The sequence below is a fragment of the Onychomys torridus genome, chromosome 14, assembly GCF_903995425.1.
Source record: "Onychomys torridus chromosome 14, mOncTor1.1, whole genome shotgun sequence".
Lineage (NCBI taxonomy): Eukaryota > Metazoa > Chordata > Mammalia > Rodentia > Cricetidae > Onychomys > Onychomys torridus.
In genome coordinates this window covers 3,516,127-3,539,449 of record NC_050456.1, presented here as the reverse complement: position 1 = coordinate 3,539,449, position 23,323 = coordinate 3,516,127, and the positions used below count along the sequence as shown (strand labels likewise).

At 38.9% G+C, this 23,323-nt stretch overlaps 1 protein-coding gene across 9 annotated transcripts in view; it reads left to right on the top strand.

The window, feature by feature from the left end:
* The window catches only part of Hdac9 (histone deacetylase 9), an 893,084-nt gene that overhangs the window by 685,426 nt on the left and 184,335 nt on the right, over window positions 1-23,323 (top strand). For all 9 annotated transcript variants that reach the window (XR_004946518.1, XM_036205789.1, XM_036205785.1 and 6 more), the window contains one exon: window positions 420-527. Coding sequence is in view for 8 of the 9 variants with exons in the window: in XM_036205789.1 (XP_036061682.1) it covers window positions 420-527 (108 nt within the window). In the remaining variant the exon portion in view is untranslated. The remainder of the gene's footprint in view (window positions 1-419; window positions 528-23,323) is intronic.

Below are 23,323 nucleotides of genomic sequence, written 5' to 3'. Positions count from 1 at the left end.
TCTCCCTCCAGCACTTGCAAATCCGATTTTTATGTCTAACTAAGTGCTTTTGGTTTTCGCTCTACCTACTGCTGGTGCCTGGATTTTAGCAGGCCTGTACCTAAGCCAGATCAGGCCTATGTAATGCTGTTTGTAATGAGAAATCTAAACAGAGAATGGCAGTGAGGCATGGAAGGAATGTGTTTCCATTGGAGAATTCAGTGCAGAGAAAAGTCTATTGCAAAGCCATGTCAAGAAGGCCTTTTCAGCTGGCCAGGACTGAAGACTAATGTTATTGTACATAGGTGTTAGCCTGCCAGCCATTCCTCGGAGATTTGTTTTCTCTTTCTTTTCCCCTCCCCAACTCCCACCCACTTCTCACCCTTCTCTTCTCTTTTCCTTTTCTCTCCTTCTTTGGACCCTGCTGACTGTTTGCTCAGGTGGACAGTGACACCATTTGGAATGAGCTGCACTCGTCCGGTGCTGCACGCATGGCTGTTGGCTGTGTCATTGAACTGGCTTCCAAAGTGGCCTCGGGAGAGCTGAAGGTGAGGTCTGGGTTGCATTAAGTGTGGGAAATCCAGAGAAGAAGCTGAAACAGGGATGTTGTTGTTTGGGGGGTGTAGTGTGTTAATAAAGGGAAGAGATGGAGGGAGGAGGGCAAGGAGATGGCCACTGAGGTATGAGCAGAACTCCTGTGTAAGTAGGTAGTTACGGTCCTGCCTGAAGGGTCTTCCTCCTCTCCAGCATGTTCTGTAGTCAGAGCATACTGGTATATTTGTAAGACCCTAGCACGGTGAGCAAAACCTTGGTCCATGTTAAAAATACCATGTGCTTTGCATGCGTGTGTGTGTGTGTGTGTGTGTGTGTGTGTGTGTGTGTGTAAAATCTGTAATGCTGTCCCAACATTCTCTTTTGAAGTGACTTAAAAACTGCTGTTACTGAGTAGTATGTGTAAGCTCAGAATACCACCCAGAGGGAGGAGGGGGAGAGAGTCAACACAGACCGAAGGACTGGGAGGAAATTGTTGATTGGGAGGGTAATGAACCAGAGTATGTTTTTCCATGAAAGAACTTCAAAAATGAGCTATACTTTATTGTTCTTTTCTTTTTATGGTCTCTTCTTTTCTACACCATATGAAAAGAACAATGTCCAAACCCCAACTTGTCCAGTCTAAACAATTTATAAAAGCCAGAGACCTGACAGACATTGACATTTTATTTGGTATTTTAACAGTGCTATTTAAAGGTATACCATGTGTGTCTTGAATGTAGCTACCCTAATAAACTATGTAGGTGCTAACACAGTTTTTTAATGCACTAGTTCACACACTTCATAATGTGATCTGAAATGGTGATTGATCTAGTATTTTTAGCAATTGTGAGGCTTGAGGGAAATGTGTTATGACCAGTAACATATGCACTGTGAGTTTTGTAAATCTAAGATAAAATCTAAATAGAATTGGTTTTCTTAATGTTAAATGAATTTTTATTCAAATTATACCTGAGTCTTGTGATTTAAAATATAGGGTGGCACTGGAAACTGTGGTGTCATCTTTCCCAGCAGTCAGAATTTATAGAAATAAGCTTTGGATGCGGTAGGTTATATATAGGGTTTTGTTATTTTTAAAGAAATGCCTGTGTGCAATTGACCAGACTTAGCCTCAGGACATAACTGCTCATCTGGGGGATTAATGGGGCTATTAATGAATGTAGTGGTTAATTTTCAGGCTTTATCTTTGCAAAAGATAAATGAAAAGGTCAGAGGGATTCAGCTTTCTAGACAGGCTTTGCTGTCCCCCGTAATTTCTTCAGGATAATTACTCTTATTTGAGTGGCATTATGTATTATGATAAGTGGACGTATTTAAAAAATATTTGAGGATCTTGTTTTCAAAAGGATTCAAGTGGCAAGCAATAATACCCTGGCTACATATTCTATTTTTAATGTTGTGTTGTTTCCATACTCACACTTGATGTCAAAGGGAATTTTTATGTTAGCATTCACAATTCCTAATTGCTTTTAGGTTTAGTAAAATTAATTGATAATTTAGAAGCCTTCTTAATTAGAATGCAAACAAGTCAAGAAAATTACAACTCTCCTTACTTGGGCTGTGCAAAATTCACAAATTTATGAATGAAGAAAATGAAACAAAAATTTACTTCCATTTTTAGCAGGTAGTCATTTCAAATGGGCAATTACAGTAACGTGTCAACAGTGTGCTAAGCACACACTGACCGCCAGCTGTGCTAACAAGGGCTATTGATGTTAAGAACAAGGATTCCCACAGATGCTTTTTCTCCTCTTTGCTAAACAGTCAGCAGGCGTGGTTTTAGAAAAAGTAAAGAAGGTAAAGAAAAGGCACTGGGAACATGATGTAACTACTCTGAGCTGGTTTCCTGACCTACCATCAAGCAGGTCTGAAGAGGTTGGAAGTTGTCCACAGTGTTGACACTGACGCTGAGCTGTTTGCAGATGAGAAAAGCAGATTTGAGTCTCAATTATGTACCTTCAGCATATAAAATAAGTAAGCATTCCAAGTCTCTTTACCTTGCTTTGATGAACATTTCATATTCTGAAATTATCCTTCTGATTGTCAAGAAAAACAGAAAGAAAGAAAATCCAAGCTAGACAGGACCATAATAGGAACTGATTCCATGATGACAGCCACAAATGAACCCCTGATGGGTACTGATTTGGGGACTGGGAGATCACACTGGAAATGCAGAAACCAAAAATGATTTGTTGGCATAGTGAGAATTAAAAAAAACAAAAACAAAAAACAACTAAGCTAGAGCCACATTTGTGAACCTCTAGTCAACCAGAAGGTCACTTCATTTCACCTGTCACAGCTGTAATTGTCCAGCCTGCTGGCTAAGAGTATTGTTGCTTATGGCTTATGGGTTCACCTCATTCTGATCCAAGAAGGAAATGGGGAGGCTTAATTTAGGACATTGGTAAGCAATACCATGGTAATAAATACCAAAAGGAAAAGAAAAAAAAGATTTAAAAACCTCACCATTTTTTGGTCATTTTCTGTCATCTGTATTCAGTTCTCACACATTTTACCCATTTTCTTAGAAAGTCTAAACTTTAATGAAATACCACTGATGTAGTATAAATATTACTTTTATGTTAGTGCTAATTTATCTTAGAAAATATAAAAAGAGTTAAGAGTTTTCTTTAAGGGTAGTGGGGCTGCGTATGTCAGGAACTGAGATGAGCTGGAGGGAGGCCTGGGGGCTGCAAAGGATAGAAAGCTGATTAGAAAACACTCAAGAAGAAAAACAACAAAGATCAAGTAACCGGGGTCGACCTTCAAGCTTCCTTTGACCTTGTTTGTCTTCCTCACTTCTGAGAGGTTCTGTCCTTTTTTGCCTGGAAAAAATAATGAACCAGAAGAACTACAAAAATGAATCCAGCAAAGGGGAAAGGCTCAAAACTGACATTTAAATAGAACATGTGCAGCAAACTATAGCCGTAAATTGGTATATTTTTAGTACAGAATGGAAATAATCAGTGGAGTAGAATGGAAATTATGAGACATTTCAAAGCTTTCTGGGTTTATAATAACACCCATATATATGTATAATTCCTCAAATCTACAGATCCTCAAATAGGTTTCTGGTACCAATGGACAAACACTCTGAAAATGTTGGAATTTTTTGGTGTATCAGAAGAATAATTACTTCAAAGTGAATTTCTATAGGGCATCATAGGAAGTATACTTAGAATATAGAAATATCTCTCACAGTTAATATTTGTTCACCTCATTAAATAAATACCCAGTAAGCATCTCTTAAGAATTCATGTTCAGTTTACTTTGCTGATACCTTGAAAATGCTACACATGCTTGAACAGCCTGCAAAATTTATTCAGAAATGATCATAAAAAGACAAAATATCTGATCATGTAGCAGATGATTTCTCTCATGTTTAAGTGCATACTGCAATGTTATGTTGCTATGATAACTTTCTTTGAGTAACTACTGAGGTTGGTTTGCTTGGAGTGTGCCTAACATGTTCATTGAGCCCTCTTGAAGCAAACATCCTTGGGAGAATACTGCCTTAAAGATTTCAGCCAATCATTTTAGATCCTGTGCACAGTTAGTAAAGTCTATAAACTTCACAAACTTCTGTTTTCTTCTAACTGTTGCATTAGAGCCTTTGTGTAGCACAGGTCGATGCCCAAGTGTAGATGGAGAGCTTCTCTCCAGGTTCCACCAAGCCCCTGCGGTCCCACAACCCACATATAAAATAATCATACAGACACTTATATTATTTAAACTGCTTGGCCATTAGCTCAGGCCTACCATTGTCTAGATCTTACTCTTATATTTAGCCCATTTCTGTTAGTCTATACTTTGCCACATGGCTTGTGGCTTACCGGTATCTTTACATGTTGCTTCTCATGGCAGCGGCTGGAAATGTCTCCTCCCAGCCTTCCTGTTCCCTGCCTTCTCCTCTTCCTTGTCCCGCCTATACTTCCTGCCTGGCCACTGGCCAATCAGAACTTTATTTACACAGAGCGATATCCACAGCACTTACCCCTTTTCTTTTTTTTTAAAAGAAGGTTTTAACTTTTACATAGTACAATTACATATAACAAAACAATTATCAAGCAAGAATTACAGTTACAATATTAAAGAAGATATCCTATCTATCGTATATTTGTGAGTCTAAGATTTTATATCTAACTTATCTTTTATCATAACTGAGGAAATTTATAACTATCTAGTCTTCAACCTCATAAAAGACCTCAGAAGGATATAATATTACCTGAGAACCAGGAGAAGGATGTAAGCATTTTTCAGGAGTCTTGCAAGAGTAGACAGAGACAGCTGGCAGCCTGGATAGTCACCTAATGTTCCTTTGTAAAGTTGGGGCATTTGTCTTCAGCCCACAGGGCTAGAGTCTCTTGGTCACATCTCTCGGTGTCCTGTAGAATGTCTGGCAGTTTCCTCTGTGAAGCAGGAACCTGAAGGACCATTTTGTCAAGCAAAGTTCAGTCAGTGGTCACCTTTCTATGGGTCCTGCATGTCCAGTTGATCGAGCAGTCCAGGCAAGAACAGTTTCTTGTCCAAATGGCTATTTTTGCCAAGGTGAAGATAAGCTCCATATAAAATGTCTTCAATGCCCATCCTCTTCTCTGAAGTAAAACAGTGGTGCCAGGAGCAGATATGTCTCACTATCCAGAAAGTCTAAATTTTAAAAATATTTTAAATGCCATATTCTGTAGACCTTTGAAGTGTTTGAAGATTACCTGTCTATCTGAAATATCTCTGTGTATACCTAGAAGACTTAACTAACATGGCTATGAGTATGATTATCATAAATGACCAGTTATTAATCTATTTTTAATTATCCATTACAATTTTAAATGAGCTGTACAAACATAACCCCTTAAACAAGAGTAGAAATATATACACAGTATAACAAAATTAACTTTAAGTTTGTATCAATAGACTAAAATCTATGCCAATGTAAAACATTTTAAATGAGTTGTTGCTCTTTAGAAGTAAGTTCATTAATCTACCCTTTCATCCTATCATATCTATATTATATCCCCTTTTTATCTTTAGAAAGAGATTGCATTTATAATCAACCTGTTTTAAATAAAATAGTGGTTTTTTTCTGTCCCACACCAGAGGGCTCTTCTGATTTGGGACATAAAAATCTCTTAACCTTTTTTTTTAGCAATATGTCTGGGTTTAGAGAAGGAGTGAGCCAATTCCATCTCCAAAGCCAGCTTGATAATTTTGGGAATGTGGGCATAGTTTTTTCTTACTACTTCCTGCTGGAATGGGGGCGCTGTATCTTATGGGGACACAAAGAAAATTTTAGGATTATGGAGTAGTCCATTAGGGTGAACCTCTGAGCCAGTTGCCTAGAAACCATTCTGGATTTCGGATCATCTGGGCCATGGTGTCATCGGAGACCTTTCAGGTGGTCTTGGCTAATCAAACCTGATGTATCTTAATCTGGAACAAATCCACAGCCTCTGGCTTTCTGTGGAAACAAAAGGCAGAGACTCTTTTCCAAAGCAACATATCCTTATATCCAAATTTTGAAGTCAAGGTACCTTTAAAATTTACATATTTGTTTTAACTCAACAGCTTTTATGATCAAATCTTTTTCTGCAGTTAAAAATCCCAAAGACAACATAAACCAGATTCTCTGTGTAATATCCATCTTTGTAAGACTGAAACACCGCTGTTGGCTGCTGGCTCGCCCACCTCAGCTTCCCAACATGGAGGTGGTACAGTTTACCGCCAGCTCTGGGTCTGGAGCCATGTGTACCTTCAACTATTAGAAGCAGTTCTATCAAAGCAGCACATAGCCCAGAAACTTTTTTTTTTTTTTTTTTTTTTTTTTAACTAGCAAAGGCTAAATCTACGCGCAGCAGAGTAAAGTGCCGCTTGTAGACTCCTCATTCCCGCCACACTTGTAAGTCAGAAGCACATGCCAGGAACATGCCATAGTAGGTCAAACCAGCAGGCTGCCGCTAACTTGAGAGAGACAACTAGGAAGCTGTTTTTAGCTCCGTTTTAGAATCTTTTTTCTTAGGTTTTAGGTGGAAATTCTTGCCCCACGTTGGGCACCATTTGTTAGATGGAGAGCTTCTCTCCAGGTTCCACCAAGCCCCTGCGGTCCCACAACCCACATATAAAATAATCATACAGACACTTATATTATTTAAACTGCTTGCGCCATTAGCTCAGGCCTACCATTGTCTAGATCTTACTCTTATATTTAGCCCATTTCTGTTAGTTCTATACTTTGCCACATGGCTTGTGGCTTACCAGTATCTTTACATGTTGCTTCTCATGGCAGTGGCTGGAAGTGTCTCCTCCCAGCCTTCCTGTTCCCTGCCTTCTCCTTTTCTTGTCCCGCCTATACTTTCCTGCCTGGCCACTGGCCAATCAGAACTTTATTTACAACAGAGCGATATCCCACAGCACCCAGTCCTCTTTTTTTTTTTTTTTCTGAGACATGGTTTCTCTGTGTAGTTTTGCAGCCTTTCCTGGAACTCACTTTGTAGACCAGGCTGGCCTCAAACTCGCAGAGATCTGCCTGCCTCTGCCTCCCGAGTGCTGGGTTTTAAAGGAGTGCCGCCACCACTGCCCGGCTCCAAGTCCTCTTTTTTATTGCTAGGATTATGTGACACATATGAAAAGACAAGATGGGGCTGGAGAAATGGCTTAGTAGTTAAGACCAACAACTGCTCTTTAAGAGGGTCTGGGTTTGGTTCCCAGCCCCAAGCTGGCATCTTACAATCACCTGTTACTCTAGTTTCAGGAGATCTGATGCCCTCTTTGGACCCCTGAGGAAAATCAGATAGGCATGTAATGCAATACAAATATATAGATAAAATACTCATACACATAAAGTAAAAATAAATAATTCTTTAAAAAGACAAAAAGTACTTCTAAATTCAAAAGGCAGTAAAATAACAAAATTATCTATGATCTGTCCATCTGAACAGTGTGCTGATCAAACTAATGTGTACCCACAGCCACCTCATTCCTAGCTTTTTGAACCAGGTATAACAATTTACTGCATTTTTAAAAATTACTCTTTACTTATTTTTATAGTTTAAAACATTTTGTATTTATAAAAAATAGAGAGCATTGTGTATTCTGCTCTAGTTTTCTTCAACTTAAATCATGCCATAAAGATGTGTGCCTATGAAATGTATCTATAACTCACTCATTTTTAGAGTAATGAAGTATTCCTTTGTAGGACAAAAATACTCAGTTCATTCTTCTGTTGAGTGTTTTTGTTATTGCCAGCATTTGCTCTTTGAAGAATACTGCATGAACACTTGAACATGCTCCCTTTTTTACTATGCATTACAAGAATGTCCAGTTTCTAGGCTACCCACATAATAAATTTTAGTAGGTAATGCCAAGTGGAATTCCAAAGTAATCTGCTAAAATAACATTAGTGAAAATAACACTTTGAGGCCTGTAATTTTTCCCTCCACCATGACAATGACAAAATCAGCAAAATTTATCGGGATGATTTTTTTTCAAAACCCTAGAAATTAGCAAAAGGTTTATATCAACTCAAGAAGCCTGTTTCAGGAGCATACTCACTGAGTCTCAATGGGAACAGCAAGCTTTGCAGTCTAAGATAACCCACTGCCATCTTGCCTGCCCATCTCTACTACATTCCTAACACACAAAAGCACACATGCTCAGCTAAAACCAGGAAACTGGCAGTCTTCACAGGTGTAATGAGGATGGAGTCCCATCAGAACCTGATTGCCAGACAGTTGTCTTTTGTGTTTGTCTAGCTCTTTCCTGTAAGATCCACACATAAGGCTATCTGTTTAAACTCACACGGGAATCAGCCAGTGTAAAAGATTTCTCTCAAAAGCGTTTATTAGAAAAGTAGGAGGCAATCAGCAAGCTTCACGAGCTGATGGACAACTACAGAGTAAACAATAGGCTACACTCACGATAGGCTTTGGTTGTGTGAACCCAGGGCTGTGTTCAAGCTCAGGAAAGACCTAGAGACTGTCAACTCTCAGTTTAAGGTGATTTTGAGACTCTGATCAAACAAGAAGTGAAGGCCATGGTTGGGTACCAGAATAGTTACTGAGTGTGTACACTAACACATTTACATACATGTGATGACCCCACAAAGGCCAAAGTATTACCTGGCCACTAAGCTAACAAAGTAGAATCCAGGACACAAAGCATAGAAAACAAACTTTATAAAAGTAGTTCAAAAACAAAACAAAACCCACCAAACAAACAATTATCAACTGTACTAACCCCCTGGTACCCAGAGAGGTGGGCCTCTAATGTCCAGAGATGCCATCTTTAAATGATACATACCATGAACTGTTCTAAAAGTTCACTTTTATTTTCTTTTCCCCTTTTTCTTTTTATTTATTCTCATGCAATACATCCTGCCTGCAGCCTTGCCTCCCTCCACTCCTCCTGACCCACCCCACCCCCAGCCTTCTCTTCCCCAGATCCACTGCTCCTCTGTTTCCCTTCAGAAAGGAGCTGGGATGTGCGACAACTATCACCCTATTGACTGAGGGTTGATTCCACTGATCTGACTGGCTGGGTGGGTGTTCCCTTACTCCTCACCACTGTAAGCATTGCAGCTTGGATGGAAAGTTATCCTGGCAGTCGGAATGCTGTCTGAAAGTCAATCTGTAAGATCCAGGTGGCTAAACTCAAAGAGATCTGGCATCTACTGCTGAGGAATGGATTAATGTGTGAGCCTGCCACATCACCAGAAACAGCTAATTATCTAACCTGATGGAGTATTAACTTTTTAGAAGGAAGTTTCAGTGCATGGATATATATATGTGCTTGACTCTCCAAATTTACAAACAAGGTGCTAGAAGCTATGTGGTAATTCAGTCAGATTGGCCTTTGGATTCATGATATGCCCCTTTAATGTAACTCTAGTTCAAATGCTATTAATTAGACTTAGTATTTGAAGACAAAAACAGCAGTAGGGTGTGTGGGGATGTAAACTGAATTCTAACTAATATGAAAAGTGGAACATTGGATCTGAAGTGCTGCCCAGTGCTCAGTTGTTGGCCTGGTGTGCAGGTATAACGTGGCTGAAATATAAAGCAGACCACCCTTTGTTTATACTCCTTAGTCAGCCTTGGAGCAGCCATCATGCAGATTGGTATCTGTTTTATTTTTCTATGCTTTGTTTTTTTGGTTTGTGTTACTTTATGTGCCATGTGGTTACCCGGGAACCAAACTCAGATCCTCTGGAAGAACAAGTAATGTGTGTTAACTTGAGCTATACTGATTGATACTCTAAGATAGTTTTCCATAGATAAGGCAAATCAGGTCAAAAGAATTATTTAAGTGTGTTCAGATGTATACTCAGATTTAAAATAATAGCGTTTACTGAATCTCTCTCTAACAGATCTGGATTAAGAGTTCTCTCTTCACAGTCATCCTGTTAGATACCTTATTCTGTGTGGGTATTATTTAATGTTTATCTGCATGGTTAGTATAGTTTTTTTTTTTTAATTCCTCATTGCAACTGGGGGTACAGTTTGTTTGATACGGTTTGAAGAACCTCTAAGTATTATTTGAACCTGTGCAATATTCTTGAGAACACCATATGATTATTTTATTGGTTCTATTTGTGACAATTTCCTAATGATTTAGTCAATAAATGGCTATGTGAAAAGAAACAGATTACACTATTACTCAGGAAACAACTAGATAATTTTGTGAATATGCTTGTTTTTTATTTATTTTCAACTTTCTTAATGAATGGCTTAGATTTCTTCTCATTTTTTTATAAAACAAAAGCTTGTTTTGCCAGGAATCCTTCTTTGGCCATCCTGAAAGATTGATATTTACATTCAACAAACTTTTAATCTCATTCTTAACATCTCAAATATGTTTTTACACACTCTGCAAGATCTGAAGATCAAAGCCGCTTGTCAAGTCATTCTGACCAATTTCAACATTTTGAAATGTTATGATACATAGTATAAGTAACACCATTATATATTAAAATAACCATACTACTGGCACATTTAATGGAGTTCTAATATATCTTATTCTTCTTGATGTGTGGAAAAGGACCAAGGGCATTTGTCTGAACAAATGCCTAAGGGCATGCTCCATGATGCCTGCCTCAGTGGCAGAACAAGCGTGCAACTGGAACAGTCCTAAAAGGGCACATGTACTAAATAGAAGTGAAGTCTCTCCTTTGTAAACAAATTCTCTAACTTTAAGTGTAGGATTCCACAAGTCCCTTCCAATTCTTTGGGCTGAGCAGGTGGTTAATGCTTCTTACTGTCGCCTAAACTTGTTTTGGCCCCGGATAACTGCAGCAGAATTGGTATTTCTCCCTCCCAGCATTGAAATCAGATTCTATGTCTAATAACTACGTGCTTTTTTTGAGTTCTTCGCTCTACCTACTGCTGGTGCCTGGATTTAGCACGCCTTGTTCTTTTATTCTAAGCCAGATAGTGCTCTATGTTAATGTGTTGTTTGTAATTTTGATAAATTCTAATCAGAGATGGCAGTGAGGCCATGGAAGGAAATGTTTCCTCATTGGAGAATTGTCAGAGAAAAGTCTTTGCAAAGCATGTAAGTAAGTGCCTTTTCAAGCTGGCCAGGACTGAAGACTAATGGTTATTGTACATAGTTGTTAGCTCCTGCCAGACAATTCCTCGAGAATTTGTTTTTCTCTTTCTTGTTCCGCCGTCCCTCTTCCCCCCACTTCTCAACCCTCTCTTTCTTTTTCCTTTTTCCTACTCTTCTTTGGACCTGGGCTTGACTGTTTGCTCAGGTGGGACAGTGGCACCCATTTGGAATGAGCTGCCTCGTACGGCTGCTGTGCGACGCCATGGTGTTTGGTGTGTCATTGAACTGGCTTCCCAAAAGTGGCCTCGGGAGAGCTGAAGTGAGGTCTGGGTTGCAATTAAGTGTGGGATAATCAGAGAAGAAAGCTGAAAACAGGGATGTTGTTGTTTGGGGGGTGTAGTGTGTTATAAGGGCAGAGATGCGTAGGAAGGAGGGCAAGGAGATGCCCACTGAGTATGGCAGAAATCCTGTGTAAGTAGGTAGTTCACGGATCCTGCCCTGAAGGGTATTCACTCCTCGTCAGCATGTTCTGTAGTCAGAGTACATGGTATACTTTTGTAGACCTAAGCACGGTGCAGCAAAACCTTGGGTCCTGTTAAAAATACATGTGTTTGCATCGTGTTGTTGTGTTGTGGTGTTGGTGTGTGTGTGTAAATCTTATATGCTGTCCCAACTATTCTCCTTTTGAAGTGACTTAAAAACTTGCTGTTCTTAGAGTAATATGTGTAGCTCAGAATACCACAGAGGGAGGAGGGGGAGAGAGTCAACACAGAGCGAAGGACTGGAGGTAAATTGTTGATTGGGAGGGTAATGAACCAGAGTAATGTTTTTCGCATGACAGAGATAACTTCAAATTAAATGAGCTATACTTTATTGATCTTTTTTTAAGGTCTCTTCTTTCTTTTTTCTACAGCCATATGAAAAGAAAATGTCAACCCCCAACTTTCCAGTCTAAACAATTTATAAAAGCCAGGACGACTGAAGACATTGACATTATTTATTTGGCTTTTTACAGTGTATTAAAGGTTACCATGTTGTGGTCCTTGACATGTAGCTACCCTATGATATAAACTATGGTAAATGTGCTAACACAGTTTTTTTAATGCACTCAGTTCAACACTTCATAATGTGATTCTGAAAATGGGGGTGAGTTGATCTAGTTATGTTTAGCAAGTTGTGAGGGCGTTGAGGGAATGTGTTATGACAGTAACATATGCCGTGTGATGTTTTGGTAAAATCTAAGATAAAATATAATAGAATCTTGGTTTTCTTAATGTTAAGATGATTTTTTTATTCATAATTAACCTGAGTCCCTGGTGATTTAAATAATTAGGGTGGCCTGGAAACTGTGGTGTCATCCTTTTTTCCCGCAGATCAGATTTATAGAAATAAGCTTTGGATGCGGTAGGTTATATTAGGGTTTTTGGTTATTTTTAAAGAAATGCCTGTGTGCAATGACCAGACTTAGCCCTCAGGACATAACTGCTCATCTGGGGGATTATGTGGCTATTAATGAATGTAGTGGTTAATTTTTCAGGCTTTTTATTCATTTGAAAAAGATGATGAAAAGGTAAGGGTTCAGCTTTCTAGACAGGCTTTGCTGTCCCATAATTTGCTTCAGATAAATTCTCTATTTGAGTGGCAATTATGTATTATGAAGATAAGTGGACGTATTTTAAAAAATATTTGAGGAGTCTTGGTTTTAAAAGGATTCAAGTGGCAAGCATAATACCTGGATAAACAATATCCTAATATTTTTTAATGTGTGTTGTTTCCATACTCAACTTGATGTCAAAGGGATATTTTTTTATGATTAAGCAATTCACAATTCCTAATGCTTTTAGGTTTGAGCTAAATAATTGATAAGTTTAGAAGCCATTCCTTAATTAGAATGCAAACAAGTCAAAGAAATATACAACTCTCCTACTTGGGCTGTGCAATTCACAAATTTATGAATGAAGAAAGATGAAAAAACAATTACTTTCCATTTTTTAAGCAGGTAGTCACATATCAATTTGGGGCATATTGTATCAGTAAGCGGTCATTACAGTGTTTGCTAAATCTCACACTGTATCGCCAGCTGTTGCTTATTACATAAGGTGTCTTATTGGATTGTTTATAGAATAATGAATTCCACAGCTTTTTCTCCTCTTGCTCAACAGTCAGTCAGGCGTGGTTTAGAAAAAAAAAAAAGTTTAAAGGACAAAAAGAGGTAAAGAAAGGCTGGAAATGAGTAACTATCTGAGCTGGTTCTGACTACCATCAAGCGGATCTGAAGAGGGTTTGGAAGTTGTCCCAGTGTTGACACTGGAACGCTGAGCTGTTTGCAGATGAGAAAAGCGATTTGAAGTCTCAAATTATGTACATTCCAGCATATAATAAGTAAGCATTCCAAAGTCATCTTTACTCTTCTTTAGAATGAATCATTTCAATACTTGCTGAATTTAATCCTTGCTGATTGGTCAAGAAAAACAGAAAAGAAATGAAAATCAAGCTAGAACAGGACAGATAAAGGAATGAATTCCATTGATGACAGCACAAATGAACCCCTGGATGGGGTAACTGGATTTGGGGGACTGGGCAGATCACACTGGACAGATAGAGCAACAAAATGATTTGTTTGCATAGTGAGCAATAAAAAAACAAAGAACAACACTAAGCTAGATCCACATATTGTGGAACTCTAGTCGAACCAGAGGTCACTTTCATTTTCACCATGTTCACAGTGTAATTGTCCAGCCGCTGGCTAAGAGTATTTGTTGCTTATGGCTTAATGGGTTCCCTCATTCTGATGCCCAGAGCGAATGGGAAGCTTATTTAGGACCTGGTAAGCAATACCAATGGTATCAAATCCAAAAGGAAAAGAAAAAAGATTTAAAAAACCTCACATTTTTTGGTCATTGTTTCTGTATCTGTTTCCAGTTCTCACACATTTTACCCATGTTCTAGAAAGTCCTTTAACTTTAACATGGAATACCACTGATGTAAGTATAATTTTATTTTATGTTAGTGCTAATTTATCTTAGAACAATAAAAAAAGAGTTAGAGTTTCTTAAGGGTAGTGGGGCTGGGTAATGTCGTGAACTGAAGGATGAGCGTGGAGGGAGGCCCTGGGGGGCTGCAAAGAATAGAAAGCTGATTCGAAAACACTCAAGAAGAAAAACAACAAAGATACAAGTAACCGGGGTCGAACCTTTCAAGCTTCCTTTGACTGTTTTGTTTCCTCATTCTGAGAGGGTTTGTCTTTTTGCCTGGAAAAGAATAATGAACCGAGAACTACAAAATGTAATACAGCAAGGGGAAGGCTCAAAACTGACATTTTAAATAGAACATATGTGGATCAAGCAACCTATAGCCGTATATTGGTTAATTTTTGTACGAAGGAAAATTCAGTGGAGTGAATGGATAATTATGAGACCTTTTCAGAGCTTTCTGGGTTTTAATACAACCATATTTATATGTATATTCTCAAATCTACGATCCTCAAAATATGGTGTCTGGTACAAATGGGACAAGACATCTGAAATGTCTGGAAATTTTTTTGGTGTTATCAGAGAATAATTTAACTTCATAAGTGATGTTATATGGGCTCATAGGAAAGTATACTTAGAATATAGAATATCATTCTAAGTTAAATTTGTTTCACCTCATTAAATAAAACCAGTAAGTCTCTTCTTAAGAATTCATGTTCAGTTTACTTTGCTGATAACCTTGAAAATGCTGACACATAATGCTTGAACAGGACTGCAATTTATTCAGAATGATACATAAAAGACAAAATATATCTGATCACTGTAGCAATGATTTCTCTCATGTTTAAGTCATTAACTGGCAGATGTTGATGTTGGCTATGAGTAACTATTCCCGCTTTGAGTATACTACTGAGGCTTGGTTTGCTTGGGTGTGCATAAATTGTGTCATTTGGGCCCCTTGGAAAGCACATCTTTGGGAGAATCACTGCATTAAGAGATTTAGCCAATCATTTTTAGATCTGTGCTAGAGTTTAGTAGGTCTATAAATTCACAAACTTCTGTTTTCTTAACTGTTGCCTTGAAGTTCTTCTTTGGTTGACTGTTTTTGAATGCACCAAGTGTAGGATTGGAGAGCTCTCTCCAGTTCCACCAAGCCCTGCGGTCCCAAACCCAATATAAAGTAATCTAACAGACACTTATATTATTTTAAAACTGCTTGGCCATTGCTCAGCGGAGTTACCAATTGTCTAGAGTCGTAAACTCTTATATTTAGCCCATTTCTGTGTAGTTCTAATATTTGCCACATGGCTTGTGGTTTACCGGGTACCGAATCTTACATGTTAGCTTTCTTCCTGGCAGCGGCTTGGAAATGTTCATCTCCCAGCTTCCTGTCCTGCCTTCTCTCTTCTTGTCCCGCCTTATCTTACCTGCATGGCCACGTGTGCCAATCAGAACTTTATTTAAACAGAGGATAATCCACAGCAATTAACCTTTCTTTTTTTTAAAAGAAGGGTTTTAGACTCTGTTACATAGTACCATTACATATAAACAAAACAACTTATCAAAGCAAAGAATTAAGTTTAAAATATTAAGAAGATATCCCTCTATTCGTATATTTTCGGTGAGTCTAAGATTTTATATCTAACTGATGCTTTTATCATTAACTTGGTAAATATGAAATAACTATCCTAGTTCACTCATAATAGACTCAGAAGATATATTATACTGAGAATTCATGGAGAAGGATAGTAGAGCATTTTTCAGGAGTCTCGCAAGAGTAGATCAGGCAGCTGCAGCCGGATAGTCAACTAATGATTCCTTCTGGTAAGTTGGGCATTTGTCTCGCCCACAGGGTAGAGTCTCTTGGTCACATCTTCGGTGTCCTGGTAGATGATTGGCAGTTTCCTCTGTGAAGAGGAAACTGAAGGACCATTTTGTCAAGCCAAAGTTAGTCAGTGGGTCACTTTCTATGGGTCCTGCATGTCTCAGTTGAATCGAACAGTCAGGCAAGAACAGTTTCTTGGTCCAAATGGATTAATTGTTTGCAAGGTGAAGATAAGACTCATTAATATAAAATGTCTTCAAATGCCCATTCCTCTTCTCTGAACGTAAAACAGTGGTGCAGGACAATAATGGTCTATATCCCAGAAAGTCCTAATTTTAAAAATATTTAAATGCATAAGTCCTTGTAAGATCTTTGCAGTGTTTTGAAGATTCCTGTCTATTGAATAATCTCTGTGTAATCTGAAGAATTACTAACATGGTAATTGAGTAATGATTATCATGAAATGAACCCAAGTTATTAATGCTTAATTGTTTAATTAATACATGTACAATTTTTTAATGAGTCTGTCAGAAATAACCCCGTTAAAACAAGAGTAGAAATTAGTACCAGTTATAACAACGATAACTTTAAGTTTTTATCAATAGAACTTAAAATCTCATGCCAATTGTACAAGCATTTATAATGAGTTTTGTTGCTCTTATCGAGTAGTTCATTTAATCTATCCCTTTCATCCTATCTACTATATTATTCCCTTCTTTTGATCTAAGAAAGAGATGCTATTTAATCAACCTGTTTTTTAAATAAAATAGTGGTTTTTTCTCTGTCCCACACAAGCGGGGCTGCTTTCTGATTTTGCAGGGGACAGCGAATGTTTAACCTTTTTTTTAGCAATATGGTCTGGGTTTAGAGAGGAGTGAGGCCAATTCCACTCCAGAGCCAGCTTGATAATTTTGGGAATGTGGGCTAGTTTTATTCTTACTACTTCCCTGCCTGGAAATGGGGCGCTGTAATCTTATGGGGACAACAAAGAAATTTTAGGATTTAATCGGAGTAGCCATATGGGTGAACCTCTGAGCAGTTGCCATAGAAACCATTCTGGATTTCGGATCATCTGGGCCATGGTCGTCTCGGAGACCTTTCAGGTGGTTCTTGGCTAATCAAATGATGTCATCTTATCTGGACATACACAGCCTCTGGCTTTCTGTGGATAGACAAAAAGCAGAGACTTTTTTCCAAAGCATATATTCCTTGAGTATCCAAATTTTGAAGTCAAGGTAACTTTAAAGATTTACATATTATGTTTTAACTCAACAGCTTTTTTATGACTAAATCTTTTGCAGTTAAAATCGCCAAGACAACATAAGCCAGATTCTCTGTGTAATTGCGATCTTTGTAAGACTGAACGCTGTGGCTGCTGGCTTCCGCCCACTCAGCTTCCCAGACGACTGGAGCGTGGTAACGCTTTTACGCCATGCTCTGAGTCCTGGAGGCCATTGTAACATAATATCAGGAAGCAGTTCTAATCAAAAGCGTGCACTAGCAGAATTTTTATTTTTTTTTTTTTTTTTTTTAACTAGCAAGGCTAATTAAACGGCAGCAGAGTAAAGTGCCGCTTGGTAGATCTCGCTCATTTCCGCCACTGTAAGGTCAAGAAAGCAATGCAGGAGACCTGCATACCCCGTAGGTCAAGACACAGGCTGTGCGCAACTGAGAGAGACAACTAGGTAAGCTGTTTTTAGCTCCGTTTTAGATTCTTTTTTCCTTAGGTTTTTAAGGTGGGAATTCTTGCCCACGTTGGGCACCATTTGTAAGAGGAGAGCTTTCTCTCGAGGCTTCACCAAAAAGCCCCTGGCCGGTCCATACAACCACATATTAAATAATCATGACAGTACCTATATATTATTTAAACTGCTTGCTTAGCTTTCAGGCTACCATTGCTAGAGTTATCTTATTTTAGCCATTTCTGTTAGTTGATAATCCTTTGCACACTGGCTTGGTGGCTTACCATGTATTTTACATATTGCTTCTCGTATTGGCAGTGGCTGGAAGTGTCTCTTCCCAGCCTTCCTGGTTCCCTGCCCTTCTCCTTTTTCCCTTGCCGCTTATTAATTCCTGCCTGGCCACTGGCTCAAGTGCAGAATTTATTTACACAGAGCGAATCCTAGGCATTGTGGTAACACCTCTAAACCCAGTACTTGGGAGGCTGAAACAGGTGATTCATGATTGCCACATCATCATAACACCTTTAGCAAGACTGTACCTCAAAATAATAAAAAGGAAAAGGAAACAGAAGACCCTATGTTCCCTCAATAGTGCCAAGAGACGTTTCCCCTTTTTCTCCCAGTTACACTGATCTTCCCAATTAATAACACATCAGTCTCTTCTGCTTTTAACTCTTCCTTTCAGATAAAAATTCTGTCTTTTAAAGACCCATGTATGATTGGTTTAAGCCTATTCAAGCAATAGCTCAGTCTCTTGGATTTTTCATGGGGTGCCTGAGAAAGGATGGAGGACTGGAGGGGTCCTTGAATCCTCATGCTGTTCTCTGAACATTCAGGTTTCCATGGCAATCTGGTTCCTTATGTAACCTGATTGTTCCCTGTCTCCTGACTGTGTAACTGTGCCACCTGGGGACTGACACCTGATTTCTGACTTCTCTATAACCTGGAATTTTGGCCACTGGGGCTCAGCAACCTCAGCTCAGCCATATTAGGGTCTCCTGAGCTGCTTGTCATGGACTCCATGTGGAATAAGTTGTAGTTAGTTGATTCTGTAGACTCTCTTGCAGTATATCCTTAGTTGATCCTGGGCATTTTGTGCTCCCACTCCCACTCTACAGGAGACACACGAATGTGACCTTTGGTTGACTTTTGACCTTACTCTATAGGCTCCTCAAGTGGTACCTGAAGTTCAGTATAGACTCACCATAAGTGCCGAATGTGAACACTGAGTCTTTACTCTTTAACTACTTCGTTAACTTCCCTGGTCATTTCTGCCTCATTTGTTCCCAGGCTGCTCCCTGCTTCGATGCCTCCATTGTACCCTGTGTCTGCCTGTGTCTAATCTCCCAGGACCAGAAGAGACAGTGTTTAAGATCTTCTTCCTCCCATAATTCCCTATGCACCATATAAGCAGCAAGCTAGGTGTCAGGCAGTCACAGGTGGAAAGAGTCCATTGTTTGAGCTATCATCTCGGGAAGCAGGGAACAAAACCTGTTCACATAGATGATATGGGACAAACAAGCAAAATTTTCAGGTATAGAAGAATTAGAAAAAAAACTTCCTTTGACATAAAATTTTTTAATGCATATGCACATGGTGCTGATTCTTTTCTGAATGTCTGTGTCTTTGCATTTTCTCCCTATTAAGCCTTATCTCCCTTTTGGCTCCTGTACTACCTACCTAATACATGCACACTCACACATACCACACACATGTATGCACAAACACGTACTCATCAATATGTGAGTTGGTGGATGAATAAAGAGTTCATATGCATGGAAAGAAAAACAATAACTTTTTAAAGTTCAGATGTTCTGCTTTTAAGGATTTGTCTTGCATGTGTTACTAACGCCATCAAGATCTTGCTAATTAGCTAATGTGGTCCCAAGAGTATCTAATTATTCTGTGGGAGATCTTGTAAGATGTGGAAATACATATGAGATATGTTTTATATCTAATTTGACCCTGAAACATCATTTGGAACCATGATGTCATGGGAGTGTGTTTGTAAATTGACTTATGAACAAACTTTTGGGATAGAGCTTCCCTAAAATTCCTTCAAAATTAATATGGTGAATCCAAAACCCATAATAGTAGTGAATAAGCACTTAGAAAATAATTAACAGTAAATGAAATTAGAAAAATGGGTTCCTCACCTGATAAGACAAGTGGCCTTCTAAGCATTGGAACCTGAATACAAGGGACAGCTGTGTGAGAACATCCCAGAAAGCCAGCTGCAAGGCAAAAACTAACTGGCAAATGTAAAACAGTATGAATTGTGTAAGTTCCCCAGCCTGTGATGTGTTTTTACAGCAAAAGAAACCTACCTAATCATAAATCTACAAGTCAGTCATCAGATTCTATCTGCAAAACTTGTTCATTTTTTACCACTTAATTGTAAACTATACATAAAACAGATGTTCAAGTAGCTCTTACATAAATGTCCTATATATTTTAGTATAAATAAATGAATGAGTGACAAATATCATAGATCCCTAAAAGAGGATGTATTTGAGATAAGCAAAACTTTGGATATAAGTCACAAAGTCTCAAGAATCCATTGACCATGCTTTGAGAACAATAACCCTATCTTTACTAAAAAAACATCCCCAAATTACAACTCATATTAGGTACAAGACTGATGTTTGCTAAATTGAAATCAAGCTGTCACCCCTACTATTTTAGGCACCAACACTAATTGTATAGACACAGAGTATTTGTCAATACAAAATACTTTCAAGTATTTTGAACAGGTAGGTAGATTTCACATCAAAATATATGTGGTAACCTGAAGTCTTGTGACTAATCCAACATATACCCATTTGAAGGAACAGATAATTCTTTCCTTTTTTTGTTTGTTTTTATTTTTCAAGACAGGGTTTCTCTGTATAGCTCTAGCTGTCCTGGAAATCACTCTGTAGACCAGGCTGGCCTCAAACTCACAGAGATCTGCCTCTACCTGCTGAGGACTGGATTAAATGTGTGAGCTGCCACCACCACCCAGAAACAGCTAATATTTCTAACCTGATGGAGTATTTAACATTTTTAGAAGGAAATTTCCAAGTGCCATGGAATATATATATATACTGCTTGACTCTTCCAAATTTAACAAACAAGGTGCTTAGAAGCTATGTGGTAATTCAGTCTAGATTGGCCCTTTTGGATTCAGTGATATGCCTTTATTTAACCTCTCAGTTCAAATGCTCATTAATCTAGACTTAGCTATGACAGCAGTAGGTGTGTGGTGATGTAAACACTGATTCTAAACTATATGACACACAGTGAACATTGGTTCATGAAGTGCTCCCCAGTGCTCAGTTGTGCCTGGTGTGCAGGTATAACAGTGGCTGAAATAAAAGCAACCACCCTTTGTTTATCACCTCCTTAGTCAGCCTTGGAGCAGCCATATGCAGATGGTACTCTAGATTTATTTTTTCCTAGCCTTTGTGGGTTTGTTTGTGTGAATATGTGCCATGTGGTTACCGGGAACCAAACTCAGATCCTCTGGAAGAACAGTATGTGCTGTTAACCTCTGAGCTATCTGATGATACTTAAGATAGTTTCATAGATAAGCAAATCAGGTCACAGAATTTAATTAGTGGCTCAGTGTAACTCAGATTTAATTAATAAGGTTATGATCTCTCTCTAACAGACTGGCTTTAAAAGCTTCTCTCTTCACAGTCATCCTGTTTAGATGACCTTAATTTCTGTGTGTATATTTATGTTTATCTGCATGGTTATATAGTTTTTTTTTTTTAATTCCTCATTGACAACTTGGGGGTCACAGTTGTTTGGATAGGTTGAAGAACCTCTAGTATCTATTGAACACCTGTGCCCAATACTTCTTGAGAACAATATGATTATATTATTGGTTCTATTGTTGACAATTTTCTATGATTTAAGTCAATACATGGCTATGTGACAAAAGAACAGATACGACATTACCTCAGGAAACCAACTAGTATTTTGTGACTATGCCTTGTTTTTCATTTATTTGCACTTTCTTATATGACTGGACCTTAGATTTATTCTCATTTTTTTTAAAAAACAAAGCTTGTTTTTGCCCAGGAAATCCTCTCTTTGGCCCAATCTGCAAAGAACTTTGATATTTACATTCACAAACATTTAATCTCATTTCTTAACACTTTCATATGATTACACACTCTGAGATCTGAGATCAAAGCCGCTTGTCCAAGTCATTCTGACATTTCAAACATTTTGAAATTAGTTTATACATAATATATGTAACACACATTATAATTAAAACCACTACTACTGCACATTTAATATTCTTAATATTATCTATTCTTATTGAATGTGTGGAAAAGGACCCAAGGGCATTTTCTGAACAAATGCTAGGCCATGCCGCCCATGGATGCTGCTCTAGTGCAGAACCAGCGTTGCACTGGAACCAGTCTCAAAAGGGCACCTGTACTAAAAGAATGAAGTCTCTCCTTTGTAAACCCAAATCTCTCTACGTTCTAAGTGTGAGGTCCACAAGGTCCCTTCCATTCTTGGGCTGAGCCCGTGGTTAACGGCTTCTTACTGGTACCTGCCTAAACCTGTCTTTGGCCCCGGATAACCTGCAGTCAGATTGGTATTTTCTCCCTCCAGCACTTGCAAATCCGATTTTTATGTCTAACTAAGTGCTTTTGGTTTTCGCCTACCTACTGCTGGTGCCTGGATTTAGCAGGCCTGTACCTAAGCCAGATCAGGCCTATGTAATGCTGTTTGTAATGAGAAAATCTAAACAGAGAATGGCAGTGAGGCATGGAAGGAATGTGTTTCCATTGGAGAATTCAGTGCAGAGAAAAGTCTATTGCAAAGCCATGTCAAGAAGGCCTTTTCAGCTGGCCAGGACTGAAGACTAATGTTATTGTACATAGGTGTTAGCCTGCCAGCCATTTCCTCGGAGATTTGTTTTCTCTTTCTTTTCCCTCCCCTAACTCCCACCCACTTCTCACCCTTCTCTTTCTCTTTTCCTTTCTCTCCTTCTTTGGACCCTGCTGACTGTTTGCTCAGGTGGGACAGTGACACCATTGGAATGAGCTGCACTCGTCCGGTGCTGCACGCATGGCTGTTGGCTGTGTCATTGAACTGGGCTCCAAAGTGGCCTCGGGAGAGCTGAAGGTGAGGTCTGGGTTGCATTAAGTGTGGGGAAATCCAGAGAAGAAGCTGAAACAGGGATGTTGTTGTTGGGGGGTGTAGTGTGTTAATAAAGGGAAGAGATGGGAGGGGAGGAGGGCAAGGAGGATGGCCACTGAGGTATGAGCAGAACTCCTGTGTAAGTAGGTAGTTACGTCCTGCCTGAAGGGTCTTCCTCCTCTCCCAGCATGTTCTGTAGTCAGAGCATACTGGTATTTGTAAGACCCTAGCACGGTGAGCAAAACCTTGGTCCATGTTAAAAATACCAATGTGCTTTGCATGCGGTTGTGTGTGTGTGTGTGTGTGTGTGTGCTGTGTGTGTGTAAAATCTGTAATGCTGCCCAACATTCTCTTTTGAAGTGACTTAAAAACTGGCTGTTACTGAGTAGTATGTGTAAGCTCAGAATACCAACCCAGAGGGAGGAGGGGGAGAGAGTCAACACAGATCCGAAGGGACTGGGAGGAAATTGTTGATTGGGAGGGTAATGAAACCAGAGTATGTTTTTCCATGAAAGAACTTCAAAAATGAGCTATACTTTATTGTTCTTTCTTTTCATGGTCCTCTTCTTTCTACACCATATGAAAAGAACAATGTGCCAAACCCCAACTTGTTCCAGTCTAAACAATTT